General features: G+C 42.0%; 1 protein-coding gene across 2 annotated transcripts in view; it reads right to left on the bottom strand.

The window, feature by feature from the left end:
- Window positions 1-21,748, bottom strand: part of MPP7 (membrane palmitoylated protein 7) — a 248,633-nt gene that overhangs the window by 116,371 nt on the left and 110,514 nt on the right. For both annotated transcript variants that reach the window (XM_038755705.1, XM_038755706.1), the window contains exon 4: window positions 13,408-13,526. In XM_038755705.1, coding sequence (XP_038611633.1) covers window positions 13,408-13,526 — 119 coding nt within the window. The remainder of the gene's footprint in view (window positions 1-13,407; window positions 13,527-21,748) is intronic.

Here is a 21,748-nt window from a genome sequence, read left to right as displayed (position 1 = left end):
TGGCTGATTAAATTCTCCACTATGTGATTGTATGTTAAACATTTCATCTTTCAGTCCTCTTACCTCAAAGACAGAATTTTGAGCTCTCAATGGGGAAGTGAACCATGATCATAAAACCAATAAAGATGGTCACAGCCTAGGGGCTATGATATTTCTCTTCAGAGAAGACCTTCCTCCATTTATGTTTGGTGGGGAGATGTTGGCTTCTTGAACACATGGCTCATCGTGGTTCCTCACAGAGTCTGAATACCTCATTGGAAATCTGACTGCTACTCCTGGCTCCCGAGCTCCTTCCACCCTCACTAATCAACACCTTGAGGGCAAATGAAGTCATCTCATCACAACACCGTCTGGTGTATCTTACTGCTCCCCACTTTCAGCTAGAATTTATTGTGAAGAGGAAGAAATTGGCAAGAGGAAAATAGAGAATACTTCTCTTCCTAGGTAGTGTGACTCCAGCAGACAGTCTAGGTAGCCAATAGAAAATGGATGCATTCTGCCACAAGTACATGGAAAAACCCAACCAAAACAAAAAAAGCCCTTCATATTGTTCACTACACTGTAGCTGATCATGATGATATTTATCAGTAGTGTTCTTCAAAGTGTCACCTTAACCCTGAGTATTGGTCAGTTCCGCTACTATGCATGCTTTTATTACATAATTTGGAAAGAATACAAAGGAAGACTTAAAATGTGTTGTTCCCTCAGTGCAAAACTCTTTTAGGTATAACCCAATGCACGCCTTGGAAACATATACATAAAAAGCGGGGAAAAAATGGTTATGTGCATATGTGGGCCACCTGTCAAGGCATGATGCTTCTACATTTCCCACCAGAGCCTTACTAAAATTTGTCATGCAGTACCTTGGTAGCTTTTCAATGTTATACAGTTTATCCCCATATAAGAATACTGAGTGGCAAATGTTTAGAGCACTCTGCAAGTGGTGGACATAATACCGGAATTGTTAAGCAAAAGATGCCATGGTGATCTACACCCTCACCCATTAATTTGCACAAACTCAGTGGTTACTAAAATGTGACTTTCTTAAAACAAGAGGTTCTTCAAAAACTACAACTACCATGACAGAGCCAAAAATACTTCCTGCTTTGCCTTTTTGACGATTTCCTAATTCTAAACTTCATCAATTTAACCTAACTGTTCAATAGGAAAGCAAAATTACTGCCCTATTGCTTCCTGGACATTATCCAGATAATATCAAGGTAAATGTTCAAGCACATCAAATTTACAATATAAAAAACTTACTTAGGAGTGTCTCACGGTTCTCAACAAAACAAACAATATTTCCAGGTGAACATGAACCTTCCTTACTTTCAGTGACCAATCCATCAAAATTAATAAAGACTTGCCAAACTATAAGGAATATTAAATTAAAGCTCAACTAAGATCTAAAATCTTTCACTGTAAAATAGAAAACCATATGGTTGTAGCAGATCTGCACCATCCTTGGCTTTCGGACTAGAGTCTTCCTGCTGGTCTCTATTTCGAGAAGAAAATCACACAGCTGAAGTTCTGAGTAACCGCTGAAGTCCACCAAAGAGCACAGAATGGCATGAACGAGGAAGGTAGTGAGGGAATTATAGTATGGTAATTTATTGGTTGGGTTTCCCGGACCAAGATTAATCCTCCTACTCCACAGGGGGTTGGTTTTATGAAATCTGGCTGCTAAAAGCTCCCCCAACTTGTCCTCTTGGTTGTTCCCAAACTAACCTATTTAACTGTATCTCAATTGTGCCTCTACTGCCTGTGCCCCTCCTTCGCCCCCATGGTGTTCCCCCAGTTTGGTGATCTCTCCTTCCACAAATCCAACACACTTTTTCTGATTAATTCCCAGCATACCAATCAAAGGTATTCACTGAGCACTTACTGGATGCAAAGCATTTGGGAGAGCACAGTGCACAATTCTGTCCTCTGACTATTCTGGTAATACGCCTACATCTTTTCCTAAAGGAATCTCTAATTCATTTCCCATGTTCTGTTATCTCAGTTATGTTGGAAACGCTTTCGGAGGCCTCCGCAGAAAACCATACAGGTTGCAACTTCTTCAAAATATCCCAACCTATATTTTACCCAAATAAAAATGCCCTTCACATAACTCATTATGACAGTTCTCCAGTGACATACTTAAGAGGCCCTAATTTAACGAAGCTATCTGGCTAAATCTAATGAACCCTACATTTCTTTTTCACTTCCATATTTTATATTTAACAGGTAGGTGTGTTATTTGTACTTGACCCAAATAAGAGAAAGCTAGAGAGGATACTAATGTTCACAAAATACTGCTGCATTTCTTCACGGCTTAAATTAATTTACATCGATTGCAATAAATAATAGATGTCTCCAAGCACTGTATTAAGTGCATGGCACTCCCTTATGGTTTGTTTCGGTATACTCAGGTACCTTTTATTAGATTTTCAGGCATGAACTGATAAACCATAGGTAGTCATAAACACGTAATAATACCTTTAATTTATACAGTGTTTTTATTTTCACCCCAGACACTTTTTCATGACTTCTCACTTTGCCCTCACATCGTCCCTTTGAAGTATCAAATCAATCAATCAATGGTAATTTTTGAGCACTTACTATGTGCAGAGCACTGTTAAGTGCTTGGGAGAGTACAATGCCAAAGAAAAGGTGTTCCTTGTGGGCAGGGACTGCATCTACCAACTCTATTTTATTGTAAGACTAATAATAATAATAATAATAATAATAGCAATAATTGTGGTATTTGTTGAGCACTTACTACATATTCAGCACTGTACTAAGCACTGGGGAACATCAAAGTTAAGATAATCAAGTCCCACATCGGGCTTACAGACTAAGTAGGAGGGAGAACAGGACCCCCATTTTGCAGATGAGGGAACTGAGGCACAGAGAAGTGACTTGCCCAAGGTCATAAAGCAGCCAAGTGGAGGAGCTGAGTTCAGAAACCAGGTCTTTTAATTCCCAGGCCCATGCTCTTTCTACTAGGCCACGCTGTTTTCCAAACGCTTAGTATAAAGTGATGCAAAGAGGCATCAGAAAACTTTTAAAGCAAATATTTTCCAAGGCAGAACTGCAGTTCTTGAATGAATAGCTTGTCCTAGAAAATGCAACCAAACTCTCCCAAAGGCACAGAATGTCTCCTGCTTTTTCACTTCCATTTCCAAGGGCCCTGATAAAAGGTTTCCTAAGTTACAATGTTTGTTGTAGACCCCTCACTGCATGGCATTCCAAAGCTTGGACTGATCAGCTAGCTCGCACCAGGGCCAGTGGACCAACCTGACCCTCATGAGAATCCAGTTCAGATATATTTACTTCGAAATTATACTTTTAACAGACAAGTCATTCACTTCAATGGAAGCACTGATGAGAGAGTATTTTTTCAATCACTATCTGAGAAAGAAAAACCAAAGATTTTAGCCGCTCAGTGTTACCTGAAAGCTTAACATTCAGTCCTCCAAGCACCAACTTCACAACGTCACGGTACATAAACTCAGGCACATTTTGAACATTATGCCGTGCGTATATGTTTTTTCATGACGAACATGATCCAAGTCCCAATATTTTTGCTCCACAGATTTTCAAAAACCATAAAAAGGCCCAAATCCTAAGGGCCTCTTCCCCTAAGAAAAGGGATAATATTCTACTGTTATTTGGGCTCAAATATGCAAGCGAATCGTCTCAGATCACATCCATCCCCAAAAGGCCCTCTCCTAGATCCCCAACCCTGAAATCACCTCCCCAGTCCACCCTCTCCCATGTTACTTTCGATATTTATTCTCTCTTTGGGAGCCTACCAACCCCAATGCAAAGCTATCAAGACTGGTAGAGGAAGCTATGGAAATGTATATAGCAAGGAATGGATAAGGACCAGCCTTATCTTCAACCAGAAGAACACCATCGGACAGAACTGTATTTTTTCTTCAGTGTCTTTGGTCATTAGGAAGATGACCAGGGGTCCGCCCACTTACAAGAACTTGCCACCAAAGACCCTTTGGGTCCTTCAGTCCATGGTTTCTTCAACAAGACCTAGAAAGAACAAGGAGGGGATGAGGAAGAAAGGAAAAGGCAGCATGGCCTAGTGGAAGGGGATGGTCCTGGAAGTCAGAAGGACATGGGTTCAAATCCTGGCTCCACCACTCTTCTGCTGTGTCACTTAACTTCTCTGTGCCTCAGTTACCTCGACCGTAAAATGGTAATTAAGACTGTGAGTTTCAGGTGGAACACGGACTGTGTCCAACCTGATTAGCTTATATGTACCCCAGCACTTAGAACAGTGCCTGGCTCATAGTGAAAACTTAAATGACATAAAAAAAGAAAGAAGGGAGGGAGGGAGTGGGGCAGAGACAAGCAAGGCAGGATGCCTACAAACGGTAGCGGCCACATGAACTGTTGGGCTTTGGAGTCAAGGAATACCCTTCTCTCCCAGTCAAAATCCAACCAATTCCTCGTCACCCGTGGGACACAAGGTTCCCCATCAAGGTTGATCATGTAACTCATTTCACCCTCTCCTTATCTTCCTCTGTGTCCAACTCAGATAAACGTCCCTATGGAAATCAAGGTCCATGACAGCAACAGACTGAATGACACTGTCTACACCAAGCACTCAGAGTGTACAAAACTGTACATTTCAATAGCACCCCACACTTTGTTGTTTTATAAGGCACTCAGATACTAGATGCTCTGCCACTTGCCTTGGGCAAGCCATTTCACTTCTCTGTGCCTCAATTACCTCACCTCTGAAATGGGAATTAAGACTGAGCCCCATGTGGGAAAACTTGATTATCTTGTATTTACCCCAGTGCTTGGCACATTTTAAGCACTTAAATTATTATTATTATTATTATTAGAATTGTTAAAGTTTAGCAAATGCATACGGAAAACAATAACTTTGAAATTAAGCCCATTAAAAAAACTCTTTAGGTGCAATGATAAAAAAAACCCCACTGGTTGCAGTGATATAAAATGCAGACATCTTCATTAGGTCATGCCTTGCCGGAGGCCTGCAAACATCAAGCCTCATCAGGTATTTCAGGGGATCTGCAAACCAGACTCACCTACATTCATCCCATATTACCGGAAATCTCACTGAACTTTGAAAAATGACCACATATGAACACTGTTTGGACAGTGTACATTACAAAGGTAACAGCTTTAGTCAGAAACTCAAGAATTCATGTCTTCAACTGGGTCGGCATGCTTTCTGTGCCTGAAAAATGTAAACTATAACGTAAGAAATAACCCTGCCTTGTTTCCCCTACAGAGTGGGCTGAACAATTACCTTTCAATGGCCACGAGTGTTACCAGCTGCCATAGCGCCTAACGTCTCCCCTCCATATGGCCAAAGATCACTCATATGGTCTGGCTTGATTTCCCCCCTTTTTTCCTACCCAAGGCAAACAGTATTTCAGACACAAGTAACATAACCTCCCCAAAGGGCTTCCTCTGTGAACTAAAGAAACACTACCTGCCCCCTTTACATGGACAGCACAAATTTCTTCCTTGAGATTCTTGAGTAGTCTAATATCTTTTTAAACACTCTTCCAGACTGAGATCTGGTTTAAAATGAGGTGAACAATGCGACCTTGTCACAAAGCTTTATTTGTTAAATAGGAGGTGGTAACTAAGATGTTTTAATAGAGAAGAAAGTTTATAGAAAATATGTCTGTAAAGGTCTTTGGGCCGGGCCGGGGCTGGGGGGGGGGGGGGGGGGGGGGGGAAGTTGTTTTTTTTCTTTTTTTGTTCTTTTTTGAACAGTCTCATATGCCCAGAGGTCTATACCCCAATCAGACAAGACTGGACCCATGATTGGAAGTCCAGAAAAAATAAAGTACAAAGAGCTAGCAGACAATGGAAAATAAATGGGTAAGTAATTTGAAGATTAACGTACAAAAATTCGGGACCTTTGGCCCAAAACTTGATCCTTGCTTTTGGGAGAACCTGGCTGCGGAAAATTATATATTTAAAAGAGAAGGATACCCTTGTTCGGAGCTTACATTCTGCTCATTTAGCCCATGCCAACTCAAACCATAGGGACTGACTGTGAAACAGCGAGTCCAGACAAAAAATGTAGAAGTGCAAAATTTAATAGAAATTTAAGGCTCCAAGGGCTACACTGAAGTCATAGTTCTTAAAACTAACACTACAACTGCAGAAGAGGGGCCGTGCCAATGTTTTTTTTGAATACCTCACCCAATCAGCCCGCCTACTGTTCCTTCCTCTAGTCAGCTAGTGTTTCCTCAATTTTTCTTTTACTATTTTATAAAACCGATTCCCAAGACATCTGTGGGATTCTATTTCACATTAAGGGAAGAAACAGTATCTTTTTGATGGGTGCACAATTTCTCCAGAAGATTAAAGGGGGTGCTCGACTTTTATGTAACAGGGAAATGCGTATGACTTTTGCTGTTTGGACACCTGAGGGATGGAATATTTACTGGGGAGTAGGAGTTGCTAACACAAGGAGGACTGTTTCACGCTCATGTTTAACCTCCAACTCCATGTCAAACTGGATGTACTATTCTGGTCCTTACGTGGCGTGGTTCACTAATTAAGAAAATTGTCTATTTACTGTGCTTTTCTACCCGTCTACACAAACAGATGGAGAAGAAAGGATACTAGGCCTCTAATGAAGCGTGAATGCTACCTTTAAAAAGAGGAAATGATCAGCAACTTAAACAGAAAGTGTTCTTTTCTTTTTAATTTGCTCTTAAAGCTTAGAATGAAGCAGTTTAAACTGCAAATAGACTAAACTTCCATATGGGGTTGGCTGCATTTTTAATCACTTCTATTTTAGTATTGGTCATAATGTCCACCCAAATAGTACGATACATATATAGTAAGTGTTTAAGGAGGACTTATGAATTAATTCCATCATTATCATCCAACATCTGCTGTATAAATTTCTTGTTTTGCTAAATTATCAGAGGGAGGATTATATTCAGCCACTTTTTTCTCTACAAATGCAACTGTTTACAGATAACACAAAACAGCAGGTTCTCATTCTAACCCCAAAGAAAATCTCATGAATCTGCCCCTTCTCCACACAGCTAGCCTTCTGATACAAGCTCTGACCATATCACACTACACTACTGAATCAGCCTCCTCGTTTGTCTGCCTATCTCCAGCAGGTCTTTCATTCATTCATTCAATCATATTTATTGAGCACTTCTGTTCATTCATTCACTCATTCAATCACATTTACTGAGCACTTACTATGTGCAGAGCACTATACTAAGCACTTGGGAAGTACAAGTCGGCAACATATAGAGACAGTCCCTGCCCAACAACGGGCTCACAGTCTAGAAGGGGGAGACAGACAACAAAACAAAGCATATAGACAGGTGTCAAAATCGTCAGAACAAATCGACTTACAGCTATAATTCTGTGTGCAGAGCACTTGGGAGAGTACACTACAACAATGAACACACCCATGCCCTGCCCAAAATGAGCTTACAGTCTAGAGGGGGATAATAATGGTGTTTATTAAGCTCCCCTCTCCAATCTATACTCTAGACTGCTACATAGATCATCATCCTATAGTGTCCCTCAGTACACATCTCTCCCGTCCACAAAATCCTCCACTGGCTTCCCAGTCATTTCTGCATTGCCCCTCTAGACTGTAAGCTGCTTGAAGGACAGGGATCATGTCTCCCAACTCTTTTGTATTGTATTCTCCCAAGCACTTGGTACAGTGCTCTGCACACAGTAAGCATTCAATAAGTACCACTGACTGATCAAGTAGAAACTCCTTGCAATCGGCTTCAAGATTCTCCATCAGCTCACCCCACCCGGCAAATCTGCTCCCTGCAACCTCTATTCCCCAATCCATGCTCTTCATTCCCCCAAATCTAACCTTCTACCTGTACCTGGCTCTTGACTCTCCCACCACTCTCTCGTACTGTTCCCCCAGCTTGAACTACCTCAAATCTAACAGACCACAGTCCTCCTCAGATTCAACCCCGTATTACAGGAGAATTAACTGTACCGAGGATTCACTGTACCTTTTGTTCACGCGCTTGGTCCTTAAACTCTGATTCCCACACCTTGGTTGGAGGTAGATCAAACAAGTACCCTAATTTAAGTCTTCCTGGACAACAAATTAACTTGCCAAATCCAACACTACATAAGAGAGAAGCACTTAATTTGCTAATGCCTCAGCAAATCCAACGTGGGAATTTTTCAGGGTATCAGGCAGCCTTATCTGGGCTTCTCTAAATTGAAACAGAGCTGGAAGCAACTCAAGTGCTCTTATTCTCCAGTTCCCTGATTCCTGGTGGGTGAATAACTAAACCAACCAGGGCATCTTAAAGATCTCCTAGGAAAGAAAGGCTTATCCTGGAGCAGAAGCAGATCTTGGACAGAATAGCGGGGAATACGGTCTGGGTTAGGGGTGCTAACTCACAAGGGAGAAGAAACAATGGGAGTTACAGTCTCATAGATAAGGGGCTGCCATTGACTTTGCTCCCACAGTTTTTGGGGGTACCTGACTAACCCCTCACCATAACAGAAGGGGTGCAAAAGCTGCAAAACTCCAGACTGTGGCTCTCTCTTGCTCAGGTTTCATGTGGACAACAAATAGTCTGGAACCGGTCCAGCTCTGGCCTCAGCAGAAAACTTCCTTTTCCTCTTGGTGCCGCTTGTCCTGTGGGTCTCTGCCTTTCTCCTTCACTGGCCCCATGCCTCTGGGTCTGCATATCCACCTCCCAAGCCATATGAGTGTGTGGGTGTGCGTGTATATGCATGTGTCTAAGGATTCATGTTTCCCCACAACAGAAGTCCCATCCCGGGTTTGCTCCTACAGACAAAATGAAAAGTTAGCACCCCTGGCCTATTGGACTGAAGTCTCTCTGGTTTTTGATTAATCTATTTGTAAAGTGTTTCGGTTAAGAGTAAGCCCCTCGGGGCTAAGAATGCATCACTTGGTTTGTTGTGTTTCCCCAAATGCAAGCATCACAGGGCATTACACCTAGCGGTGCTCAATAAACACCACGGTTGATGCAGTATATGGAATCTCAAAGTCCTCTTTATCAATGTAAGATGCACTTTTATATTTTATAGTCATTTACTAATCCTCAAAGTCCAGATTTCTCTTGCCAGACACTTTTCTGAAAGTCCCCAGGTTGCAAAGACCAAAGACTTATGAAGTAAAGGGGGGGGTTAGGGTCTCTCTAGCTCCCTTCACAACAGGTGAAATTCAGGATTTGGGGAAAAACAATAAAAAAGCATTCTAGAGATCTAGGTCACGGCATTAGCACTACATAGGGAATTAATTCTAACTCCTTAAAATTCACTTTCAGTAGTAAATTTATGGTAACCATGAACTTGAAGCAGCTACAGTCAGTTAACAGGGTTACAGTTCAGTCACTGTATAATGCTAATGAATTGCTTATACTTTGAGAAACACAATGAAACACAGCAGCTAATTTGAAGAGACAGGTAATGTAATACTTAGTCCTGGAAAATGTGGGACTATCTAAATTGTATATATGTAACTAAAATGGTATACCGAAAATTGAGGTGGAATTCTCAAAAACTGTGGTTGGGAAAATCGTGTTTGCCAAGGGAAACGTGGATATTTGTATTCTGTTGTAATTCTGGAAGTCCCTCCCTTTTTAAATTCCCGCTCCCCACAGAGCCCCCCCACCACCAATCTTCACCAAACTCAAAATGAAAATTTGGGCCCCTAGGCATGCAGGGAATTCCTGCCCAGATGCCACAGGATCCATCAGAGAAGCAGCGTGGTTCAGCGGAAAGGGCACGGGCTTCGGAGTCAGAGGTCATGGCTTTGAATCCCAGCTCCACCAACTGTCAGCTGTGTGACTTTGGGCAAGTCACTTAACTTCTCTGTGCCTCAGTTACCTCATCTGCAAAATGAGGATTAAGACTGTGAGCCCCACACGGGACAACCTGATCACCTTATATCCCCCCGCCAGCGCTTAGAACAGTGGTTTGCACATAGTAAGCGCTTAACAAATGTCATTATTATTATTATTATTATTATCAGTGTCACAGTACAGAAACATAGAGTCCAAATCTGCCAAATGCAAATGAACAAGAACAAATCTGCTCAAGGCCTGCCTAGAGGTTGCCCAAACAACGAGGCTCCACACATATTAACCTCTGTTAAACCCCAAGTTTTAAAGATGTATTATTACGGCCCTGGCTACCTTGTGATCCTTTTGTGCAAACTCCTTCCTTTCATAAGAGAAAGATTAACGCAAAAATCAAAATATCAAATAAGAATGGGTTTATGGTCTGTAGTTTGTTCTCCTCCAGGAGCCTATGAACTGCTACCTTCCCCTTTAGTGAAAAGTACATTCGAGATGCTAGAAAACTGTAATATAAAACTAACCTTTTAAACTCATTCCTTTCCTTTGTTAAGATTTAAACTAAACAGCTAAAGGTTTTCACCACACACACTTATGAAACAACTGGTTTCTACTGCATAGGTTTGCAAGTCAGTTGCTTGTTCCAGCTGTCTGAAGATGAAATCCCGAACGACTACCTCCTGAAAGTGATTTTTGGCTCTAAAAACTTAAAAATTAATAAAATGGTTCAAGTAAAGGACATACTTGCAGACCCTGATTTATAATGAGGAAAATATGCCAACGTAAAATGAATATATCCTAAAATTTCGGTAGAGCAAACAAAATGTATTTTAAAAGCTTTTTTCAAACCACAATAATTTGTATTTCCACTCATATATTATACTTGCATTTTTACCGCTTAATTTGTCATTATAAATCTTTCCTTTCAATCTATTTTCTCCCACCATGCTTCTGACCTCTACAGATATCTCTTTCTTCTACAAATTTCTAAAGATGCAAAAGTAATAATAGCTCTTGGCATTACATATGTCTTCCCAATATCCACTAACATGTTAGGAAATTAACCGGGACCCGCTGAACAGGTGCAGATAAATACCAGTGTCCACACTTTCAAATTAACTATGTTTAATCAAAATTCACATTAAATTTCATTATTTCCTCTGCCAAACCTACAAAAACAGTTGCCCCATTTTAAATATATTCAATCCAGAAATATTTCATCTTAAAGATTTCATCACGATAGCTCCCATTTGGAGTACAGAGATCCAAATTGTGAAGCACATTACTGAACGCTTTCTTCAGCACCATCTGCCATGGGGGTGACTTCACTGAAGCTGGAGACATGTTTCAGGAAGCCCTGGGCCATACCTGACATGACACCTCTGTATGCTCGAAGCCTCAAAGGCCCGGCCTTTTTTTCTTCAAGAAGGATAAGCAAGAAGGGAATATCTAAATCGCATAACCCCACCAGGGAAGGAAGCCCAAAAAGAAAAAAAAGAGGACTCTATGGCTTAATGGTGAACTAATAATTTTCAGCTTTACAGATATTCTGTCTTTCTCATTTTGAAAAACAGTGGGAGTTGAAGAGGGGAGGGAATGGTAATACAATGGGGTTTTTTTTTTTGTTTGCTTTTACTATCATTCATTCAATTCATTCCTTTCCTCTGTTAAGATTTAAACAAAATCTTTCAATCGTATTTATTGAGCGCTTACTGTGTGCAGAGCACTGTACTAAGCACTTGGGAAGTACAAGTTGGCAACATATACGGTCCCTACCCGACAGCGGGCTCACAGTCTAGAAGGGGGAGACAGACAACAAAACAAAACATATTAACAAAATAAAATAAATAGAATAAATATGTACAAGTAAAATATTTTTTAAAAATATTAGTAGTATTTACTATGGGCCAGGCACTGCTCTAAGTGCTGGGATAGATAAAAGATAATCGGGTTGGAGGCAGTGCCTGGCACATAGTAAATGCTTAACAAATGCCATTCAAAAAAAAACCTGTACTGCTCCCCGCTTTACACTGTGAGCCCCATATCTGACCTGATTAACTTGCCTCATGACTATCATGATTAACTATCATGACTGCAAGCTCGCTGAGGACAGGGAACATATCTACCAACTCTGTTGTACTGTCCTTTCCCAAGGGCTTAGGACAGTGTTCTGCTCACCGTAAGCAGACTTACTTTTTAGACTGTGAGCCCACTGTTGGGTAGGGACCGTCTCTATATGTTGCCATCTTGTACTTCCCAAGCGCTTAGTACAGTGCTCTGCACACAGTAGGCGCTCAATAAATACGATTGATTAAGCGATTAATGCCATTGGCTGATAGGTTGGCCCCGTATAGACCGCCTTTGGCCACCCTAAAAGAGATCATTTGAAGAAATGACATTAACTGTTTCAATTACCAATGTAATTACCTTGCTTGAAGATCTTTCTATAATTTAGAAGTCTCACTTGGTGAGACAGTGATAAATAACATGACCACGAGCTATTAACCTCCTCATAATTAATACTACTGCTTTAGAAACACGTCAACCATTCCAAAAATTACCCAACAGACAAAAGTTGCAATCAAGATTCTCCCATCTTAAATGGACAGTGCAGTTAATCATTTTCAGTGCTACTCCTCAGTTCTAAGCCTCTTCTAGACTAAAGACTGACAACTGTAACAAATTTTGCTGAATTATGTGTAACTTCGGATGTTTTTGTGGCAAGGATCACTACCTCCTACAGATTCAGCCGAGACCTCTAAATTTCCCTTCAACTTGAGTTAAGTCTCTCAGAGAAAATTCAATTTGCATTTCCAGAAGCATGAGTAGTTTAGTTTCCAGCAAGCTCTGAGGTCTTGTTTTACTATTTTAAGTTTGAGCAGTACCAAGGTTGCTTTGCATATATGTCTTTGTCAAGTCAGAATTTATGGCTGCTGATCATTGTCACGGCAAGGCACTTCTCTAAAATCATCCCCCAAATGGATTTTGTTCATTTCTTTCCTTCTATGTTTAAATTCAAATACGTCTAATATGTATTTAAATTCATATATTCCTTCTAATACGTTTATGTACAAAATACCATTTCCAATGGAGTTATGCCAATAACAGAAACAGCTGACTAAAATTTCAGTTGACTTCGTTAAAGGACATTATTTTAAATTAATGTGGCTACTGAACTGTTGCCATACTTGACCTCAAAAAATATATTCCTTCTAATTTTTGCTGTGAACATTTATTTATTTAAGCTAAACTCCCAGTCTTGAATGTTGACCATACAGAAGTCTAAGATTTCCTGCTACTATTTCGTCCTCTCCCTTTCTAAACAAGGGCAAACAGCATATGTTTGCTGCATTAGTATACACTGCCAGAACATCACTATTCAATGAAATCATCTATGTATTTTTGGTAGACTCTCATTTAACAACTTCCACCCCTGTCAGAGGCACCGCAAATTGAAACAAGGATGTTTTGTTTTTAGTGAGCAACAACTTGATCACTGGTTTACTAGATGGCACTCAAAACATTTTTCCATATGCTCTTCTCAAAGAGAGAATCTGACTTCAGTGTGGTTTACCTTTACCAGTGAATGAAGGCTTTTTTCACCAAACATCTCCCAGAGGAAGGTCAGGTCTTCCTGGCTGTCCACATGTGGCTGCAGCTGGGCTGGCAGCGCAGCCAGCAGTTCATACAGACCTATAAAATAAAAATAAAACAGAAAATGTAATCTAAGGGTGATCTCATTAATTGCACTTAACCGTTCTATATAATTGGTTGCCTGGAGCATGTCATTTGAACTGGATAGGGAGTGGCCTACCCAGCATTACATTAGCCTAAAGTCACAGACAGAGCACTTTTCTCAAGTTCCTAAGGAGCAGGTTTTAACAGGATAGTTTTTACCACGTCACAGTTGTCAAATTTCTGTAGCCACCGATATTTACATAAGCCCATACAGAAGATGTGTAAAAATTAAAAAAAAAAGAACCAAAGAGGAAAAAAAAAAACCCATACATTCCTTTTCTTAATCGTTATTACGTTTCCCTTGATGTTAGCCAAAGAGTGAAATGAGTCATGAACAGGAAAAACTTCCTTAAAAGAGCAGAAAATGAATAGGTGGTCCACTAAAAAGGGTTTGTGGTTTCCCTAAATATTTCACTTTAATCTATGGCTTTAAAAACATCTGCATTATCTAACATCCAAAAGGAGGTTCCAAAAAGCAAGACAAAAGAAAAATTTGCCCGTCTCGGTGTTGTTATGTAGCAACTGTAAAAAATCCAAGCATAATAATGAGCTTAACCTCGACTGAATTTCAGGGCTCCGAGATCCTTGAAAGGGGTTAAAGTAACTACTGCTCCCAGTTATTTGTGGCACAACTCGCTATAAGTCTCCCAAGGGCAGACAGTAGCACAGTGTTTCACAGTAGCGTACGGCATAAACTATCCATCACGCACAGAGGCCATCAAACTGCTGTCCAAGAAATGTAGTAACAGCGCTTGCAGGAACCCTCTTTGGGGAGCTAACCTGGCATGAGTTGATATCAATTCATAGCACATGTTCAATTTTCCAGTGGGATGACTTGGGGTAAAAAGGACAAAATGCCTTTTTCTCCTGCCTGCTGTCTACAAAAACACCAGTGACCTCTTGGGATCGACTATACGTGGTCACACTTTTATTTTTAGTCTGAGTAAGTGCTGCTGTTCATCACAGGGACAGCTTTACAAGATAGTTAACCAGAAAAGCACATTACGGTAAGTTAGGTGTGGCTGATCACTACTAGGCTTAGCATCTCTCTAAAACTGAGTACTTGGAATACTTTCTTAGTCAGTATTGCTCTAAGACCCAAGCTGCTGTGTGTGCCTTTCAAAATTCAGTACTGCACCTGGGGGATCTGATTAATCACCACTGCTTCCTTTGTTGTTGTTATACGATTCATCTAAAATGTTCTAGAACAAAAGGGTTTCTTTCGATTCCATTCTCTCTGTGGTTCGAGAGCTTTTGGAGGTCTGCAGTCATTTCCCTCAAAATTTTTGCATTTTATTTAAATCCACTCTCGTTTATGCTTCAAGGTTATGAAAAAGGATATAGTTCAAACCACTACAACTTCCTCTCCATCCAAGCTGCTACCACATCAATCCAAGCACTTATCATATCACGCCTTGATTACTAGATCAGCCTCCTTGCTGACCTCCCTGCCTCCTGTCTCTCCCCACTCCAGTCCCATACTTCACTCTGCTGCCCAGATCACTGTTCTACAAAAATGTTCAGTCACCTCGCTCCCCTCCTATTACAACCAAGCCAGCACACTTTGCTCCTCTAATGCTAACTCCTCACCCTGGGCTTCAAGGCTGTCCATCCCCTCGCCCCCTCCTACCTCACCTCCCTTCTCTCCTTCTCCAGCCCACCCTGCACCCTCCGCTGCTAATCTCCTCACCGTACCTCGTTCTCGCCTGTCCCGCCATCGACCCCCGGCCCACGTCATCCCCCGGGCCTGGAATGCCCTCCCTCTGCCCATCTGCCAAGCTAGCTCTCTTCCTCCCTTCAAGGCCCTGCTGAGAGCTCACCTCCTCCAGGAGGCCTTCCCAGACTGAGCCCCTTCCTTCCTCTCCCCCTCATCCCCCTCTTCATCCTCCCCATCTTACCTCCTTCCCTTCCCCACAGCGCCTGTATATAGGTATATATGTTTGTACATATTTATTACTATATTTATTTATTTATTTTACTTGTACATATCTATTCTATTTATTTTATTTTGTTAGTATGTTTGGTTTTGTTTTTTGTTTTCTCTGCCTCCCCCTTTTAGACTGTGAGCCCAATGTTGGGTAGGGACTGTCTCTATATGTTGCCAATTTGTACTTCCCAAGCGCTTAGTACAGTGCTCTGCACATAGTAAGTGCTCAATAAATATGATTGATTGATTGATTGACTGATTTTACTTGTACATATCTATCCTATTTATTTTATTTTGTTAGTATGTTTGGTTTTGTTCTCTGTCTCCCCTTTTAGACTGTGAGCCCACTGTTGGGTAGGGACTGTCTCTATATGTTGCCAATTTGTACTTCCCAAGCGCTTACTACAGTGCTCTGCACATAGTAAGCGCTCAATAAATACGATTGATGATGATGATGATGATAACCTACTCAGTCTTAGTACAGTGCTCTGCACACGGTGAGTTATCAATAAATTTAATTGCTCATTAGTTGGGATCAAATCAGCCCCTGGGATCACTATTTCCAGGGAGACTCTTTCCAGGGAAGTGAAGGCCTCTGTAAGACCAGTGGGGAACACCAACATGCTGATCCAACAGGGAGTCATCCTAAATGTGAGATTATTTGCTGACTAGTGCACTTGACAGACACACAGTGCCAAGAGTACACTACAATTGAATCTCCAAACTACCCTTTGTGCTGCAAAATCAAGTTACATGACACCCCCCACAATCCCCAATTCCCAACATTACAAATCACATCAACCCTTAGCAGCGCGGCTCAGTGGAAAGAGCCCAGGTTTAGGAGTCAGAGGTCGTGGGTTCTAATCCCGGCTCTTGCACATGTCTGCTGTGTGACCTTGGGCAAGCCACTTAACTTCTCTGAGCCTCAGTTACCTCATCTGGAAAATGGGGATGAAGACTGTGAGCCCCACATTGGACAACCTGATCAGCTTGTATCCCTCCAGCACTTAGAACAGTGTTCTGCACGTAGTAAGCGCTTAACAAACAGTGCTTTACATGTAGTAAGCGCTTAACAAATGCCATTATTATTATATTTCTATCTATCATCATTTCTTCTGCACATTAAACTGTGCATTCTTACCTATTCTGCTATTTCATCCTGCCACATTTCCTCCACTACCTCTTTCAGCCTTGCATTCCCGCTGGCTTACATGCTGCTTAGAGAAGCAGCATGGCCTAGTGGTCAGAGCACGCACTTGGGAGCCAGAGGACGTGGGTTCTAATCCTGGCTCCACCACCTGTCTGCAGTGTGACCTTGGATGAGTCACTTAACTTCTCTGGGCCTCAATAACCTCATCTGTAAAATGGGGATTAAGACGGTGAGCCCTACATTGGGCAACCTGATTACCTTGTATCTACCCCAGTGCTTAGAACAGTGCTTGGTACACAGAAAGCACTTAACAAATACCATTACTATTATTATTACTGCATTGTATGTAAATGACTGTTTATGTCTATCTCACCCATTATATTGTAAACTCTTTGTGGGTAGGAAACATGTTTTATTTCAGATGCAATTTCCCAAGTGCTTAGGACAGGTTTTGTGCTCAGTGATAGGTTGAGGAAGGGCTCCTCGGGTGGCTCGGGCATGTCCAAGTAGCGCACTCTCACTCCGGCATTCAGCTCTTATTGTCTTTGCTTAGGAGAAGAGGGTGATAAGTCCTCCTTCCCTGAAGAAACTCATCAGGGTTAATGGTTTCCCTACTGCTGGGTACCAGGCTTGGCTCCCGATGGGTTTTACTGTTGGCCGTCCGGCAGCATCTCCGTGAAATTACGGAGGGGAGGGAAGAGGGGGAAGGCTTTCAGCTTCCTGGCGATCCCCGGCTCCTGCACACTCTTCTCATAGGATTCTAGGATGACCACCTTCGAGCTTGACCGTTCATTCAGGATTATCATTAATATAACTACTTCTACTATTATCTACTGCACACTTACAATGTGCCAAGACAATCAAGTTGGACCCAATTCCTTGCAGAACCTGGGGCTCACAATCATAGAGGGAAAGGAGAACAGGTATTTTACACCTGCTTTACAGTGGAGGGAAGCGAGGCACAGAAGGAAGGTGACCCGCCCAAGGTCATACAGCAGACAAGTGGTGGAGCCGGGACTAGAACAGAGCAGGGTGGGGAGGTGTCTGGAGCATCCGAAGGCTTAACCTCACCAAAGGTCAGAAAGTCCATGGAGAGAAAAATGGAATCACAATGGAGCAGCCCTGGAAGGTCAACAATCAATCAATCAATCGTATTTATTGAGCGCTTACTGTGTGCAGAGCACTGTACTAAGCGCTTGGGAAGTACAAGTTGGCAACATATAGAGACAGTCCCTACCCAGCAGTGGGCTCACAGTCTAAAAGGGGGAGACAGAGAACAAAACCAAACATACTAACAAAATAAAATAAATAGAATAGGTATGTATATAAAGAATAGATCAAACCCAAGTCCCGGCCAGAAGGGATCAACTTGGAAGAGAAGACACTCAGGAATCCATCAATCAGTTGGATTTATTGTGTGCTTCCTGTATGCAGAGCATGTCTATGGCGAGCGTCATTTCCGGACTACAGAGTAGGATGGGCACAGGCCTTTAAAAGTCATTTTAGACGGTGACACTAAAAAGGGCAATCGGTCGGGTGAAGGATGGAGGAAGGCAGGCTCTTGAGTCACCCAGCAGCCCAGGCCAGGTAAACCCAGGCCCATCATTCATCTTTCCATAGGCCTGGCATCAATCATAACTTCCCCCGCATATGTGAAAAAGGGTGGTGCCACCAGGTTCCTGCCAATCCCAGCTCCACCCCCGGATTCTAGTGTTGGGGGCCCCCAGCTCGGTCTTCCACGTAAGCAACTCTCGGACATTTTGATGTTAAGACTGTAATCAATCAATCAATCATATTTATTGAGCGCCTACTATGTGCAGAGCACTGTACTAAGCGCTTGGGAAGTACAAATTGGCAACATCTAGAGACAGTCCCTACCCAACAGTGGGCTCACGGTCTAAAAGGGGGAGACAGAGAACAAAACCAAACATACTAACAAAATAAAATAAATAGAATAGATATGTACAAGTAAAATAAATAGAGTAATAAATATGTACAAATATATATACATATATACATATTTATTATGGTTGTACATATTTATTATGGTTGTACATATTTATTACTCTATTTATTTATTTATTTATTTTACTTGTACATTTCTATCCTATTTATTTTATTTTGTTGGTATGTTTGGTTCTGTTCTCTGTCTCCCCCTTTTAGACTGTGAGCCCACTGTTGGGTAGGGACTGTCTCTATGTGTTGCCAATTTGTACTTCCCAAGCGCTTAGTACAGTGCTCTGCACATAGTAAGCGCTCAATAAATACGATTGATTGATTGATTGATATATACAGGTGCTGTGGGGAAGGGAAGGAGGTAAGATGGGGGGGATGGAGAGGGGGACGAGGGGGAGAGGAAGGAAGGGGCTCAGTGTGGGAAGGCCTCCTGGAGGAGGGGAGCTCTCAGCAGGGCCTTGAAGGGAGGAAGAGAGCGAGCTTGGCGGATGGGCAGAGGGAGGGCATTCCAGGCCCGGGGGATGACGTGGGCAGGGGGTCGATGGCGGGACAGGCAAGAACGAGGTACGGTGAGGAGCTCCTTGAAGGCAGGAAACTCACATCTTGCTACTGCCGTACCCTCTCAAGTGCTGCACCTGGTAGATACTCAATAAATGTCACTGATTGATGTGGGAAGGGCACAGAGTTTCAGCCCCACCGTAATCGGCAGATCAATCTATGCCCCTGACTAGACTCATAGGATAATCTTGCCTCATACAATCTTCTGGCTATTTTAATTGTTCTTCTGAATGGGCACCAGTGAGAGGAACAGAAGGACCTTAATCTCTGCTGCCAGGTAGGTAAATTAGAGACTCGGTTTGCTCTACTACCCTGTAGCTCTCACTATTAACTTCATCTACTTGGCAACTAAATCAGCACACAGCAGTAGAATTCTGGCTTTCTTCAGTGCAGGCCAAAACATTCGTGGATCTAATACTTGGAACCTGGACGTTTAAGGCCGCAGCATTTAAGCTTCAGAGACATTTGCTGAGCATTCAGGTTTTGGCCCACCACATAATTTTCCGTTCAAATCTACTTGGCCACGCCATCATCAGGTTTACATCAGAGATGCAGAAGATTTTGATTTACAGTCCATATTTGCAAAAGATTTTGGTGGGATTTCATTTTGGAGCTCGGAGGCTGCAACTGTCATATGTATTCAATTGGAACACAGGAGCCTCGAGAAGCTTGAGATTTGGCAGATATTTCAACAGGCACCTGGCGTACCCAGAGACTCTGGGATTCCTGGGTCAATTGAGGACTTTGCAAGGAAAAAAATATCCTTGGCTTTCCCCTGATTTTGAGGACCATGTCACTAAATGAGTTTCTCATGCACAGTGCGCCAGGTAGGGCTATATGCAAGCTTCCTAACCATTAGGGCTCGGCAAAAATAACAGCTAAAGCACCTTGGGTAAAGGTTTCTATTCCATCTTGCCATGCAAAAGCCATAATAAGCCATAAAGGAGCAACGTCAACTGGAAGATGCTGGTGAAATGAAAGGTGCCGGGCCTGGGAGTGCGTTGGAAATTCAGCATATCCTTCCATTAACCTTCCCACTATAACTCAGGCTTAGGAGCACAGTAGAGATTTGACTGCTTGGAGTACATATTCCTCATCATTATGGCCAATGTAGCACGTTTTATGTTGAGAGCTTTTGGTCCAAACCAAACTATTTTTTCCAATCAATGGTATGATTTGGATGGAGCCTTTTTTGTGTAGAACACTGTACTGCGAGCTTGATTTTAACAACTCATGCATCTGAAAGATTTTGAGAGGTCATGTGCTATGCCTCTTGGAGAGCCGGATTTAAATTTGTCTCAGCAGAGTTTAATCAATCAAATCAACGGTATTTATTGAGGGCTTATGCACTAAGCGGTTGGGAAAGTACAATACAACAGAGTTGGTAGACACGATCCCTAAGATTTCTAGACCACCTCTCTTGTACAGATGTTTCAGTGCCATTGAATTTGTAGCCAGTACCCCTTTCTGTCTAACTTTAATCAACAGAGTCCAATGCCTTCTGTCTAGTTTTCTGGGAAAATGTCAGAAAATGTACTTCCCCATATACTTGAAGACTGTTAAATTCCCTCACAGCCTTCTCTCTTCTTGGCTAAATTAGTCCAGCTTTTTTATTAGCTTTTCCTCTGTAGACCTATTCATGGAGCACCTAAGTGAGGGGCACTGTACTAGGCACAAGAAATGTTCCAGGCCCCAAGTATGGGGGAGAAGATAGGTTCTTTAACTCTTGCCACCTGCTCACTCAATCCGCAAGTGGCAGATGCATCTTAAAACTGCTCAGCAAAACCAGGATGCAAATTCCGAGTTAGTCTGAGAGTAACATTTGAATATCATATTCTCACCTAGGCCACAACTCATCAGATATTGTGATGCGCTGATCAAGAAGCAGCGACTTGGCATAGGTCATAATGATGAAGGGTATTCAATGCTACTGGCAACTTTTAGACTGGGGCAGGAATTCACTCATTCCTTGGATTAAGCACCAAGCTACTGGTCCCTTGGCCTGGAATTCAATCCTAACTCTGGGCAAATACTAGATTAGATGAGAAAAGACAGCCATTCGATCACTCAACAGCATTAAGTTTTGAGAGTATACTGTGCGCAGAGCACTGTACTAAGCACTTGGAAGAGTTCCAAACAAGCAGAAGATATAGTCCTGCCCTCAAGGAGTTTATAGTCCAGTGGAAAAGATAGGCAAATTATTTACAAATAGTGGGAGGAGAATCAATCAATCAATCAATCGTATTTATTGAGCGCTTACTGTGTGCAGAGCACTGTACTAAGCGCTTGGGAAGTACAAGTTGGCAACATATAGAGACAGTCCCTCCCAACAGCGGGCTCACAGTCTAAAAAGGGGGAGACAGAGAACAAAACCAAACATACAACAAAATAAAATAAATAGAATAGATATGTACAGGCAAAATAAATAAATAGAGCAATAAATATGTACAAACATATATACAGGTGTTGTGGCGAAGGGAAGGAGGTAAGATGATGGGATGGAGAGGGGGACAAGGGGGACAGGAAGGAAGGGGAATGAACAATGATACACCTGGTGACAGCAGGAGTGTAAGAGGACTGACTGAA

Source organism: Tachyglossus aculeatus, chromosome 13, assembly GCF_015852505.1.
Source record: "Tachyglossus aculeatus isolate mTacAcu1 chromosome 13, mTacAcu1.pri, whole genome shotgun sequence".
In the NCBI taxonomy this organism is placed as follows: Eukaryota; Metazoa; Chordata; class Mammalia; order Monotremata; family Tachyglossidae; genus Tachyglossus; species Tachyglossus aculeatus.
This window is presented reverse-complemented; position numbering and strand designations above follow the sequence as displayed.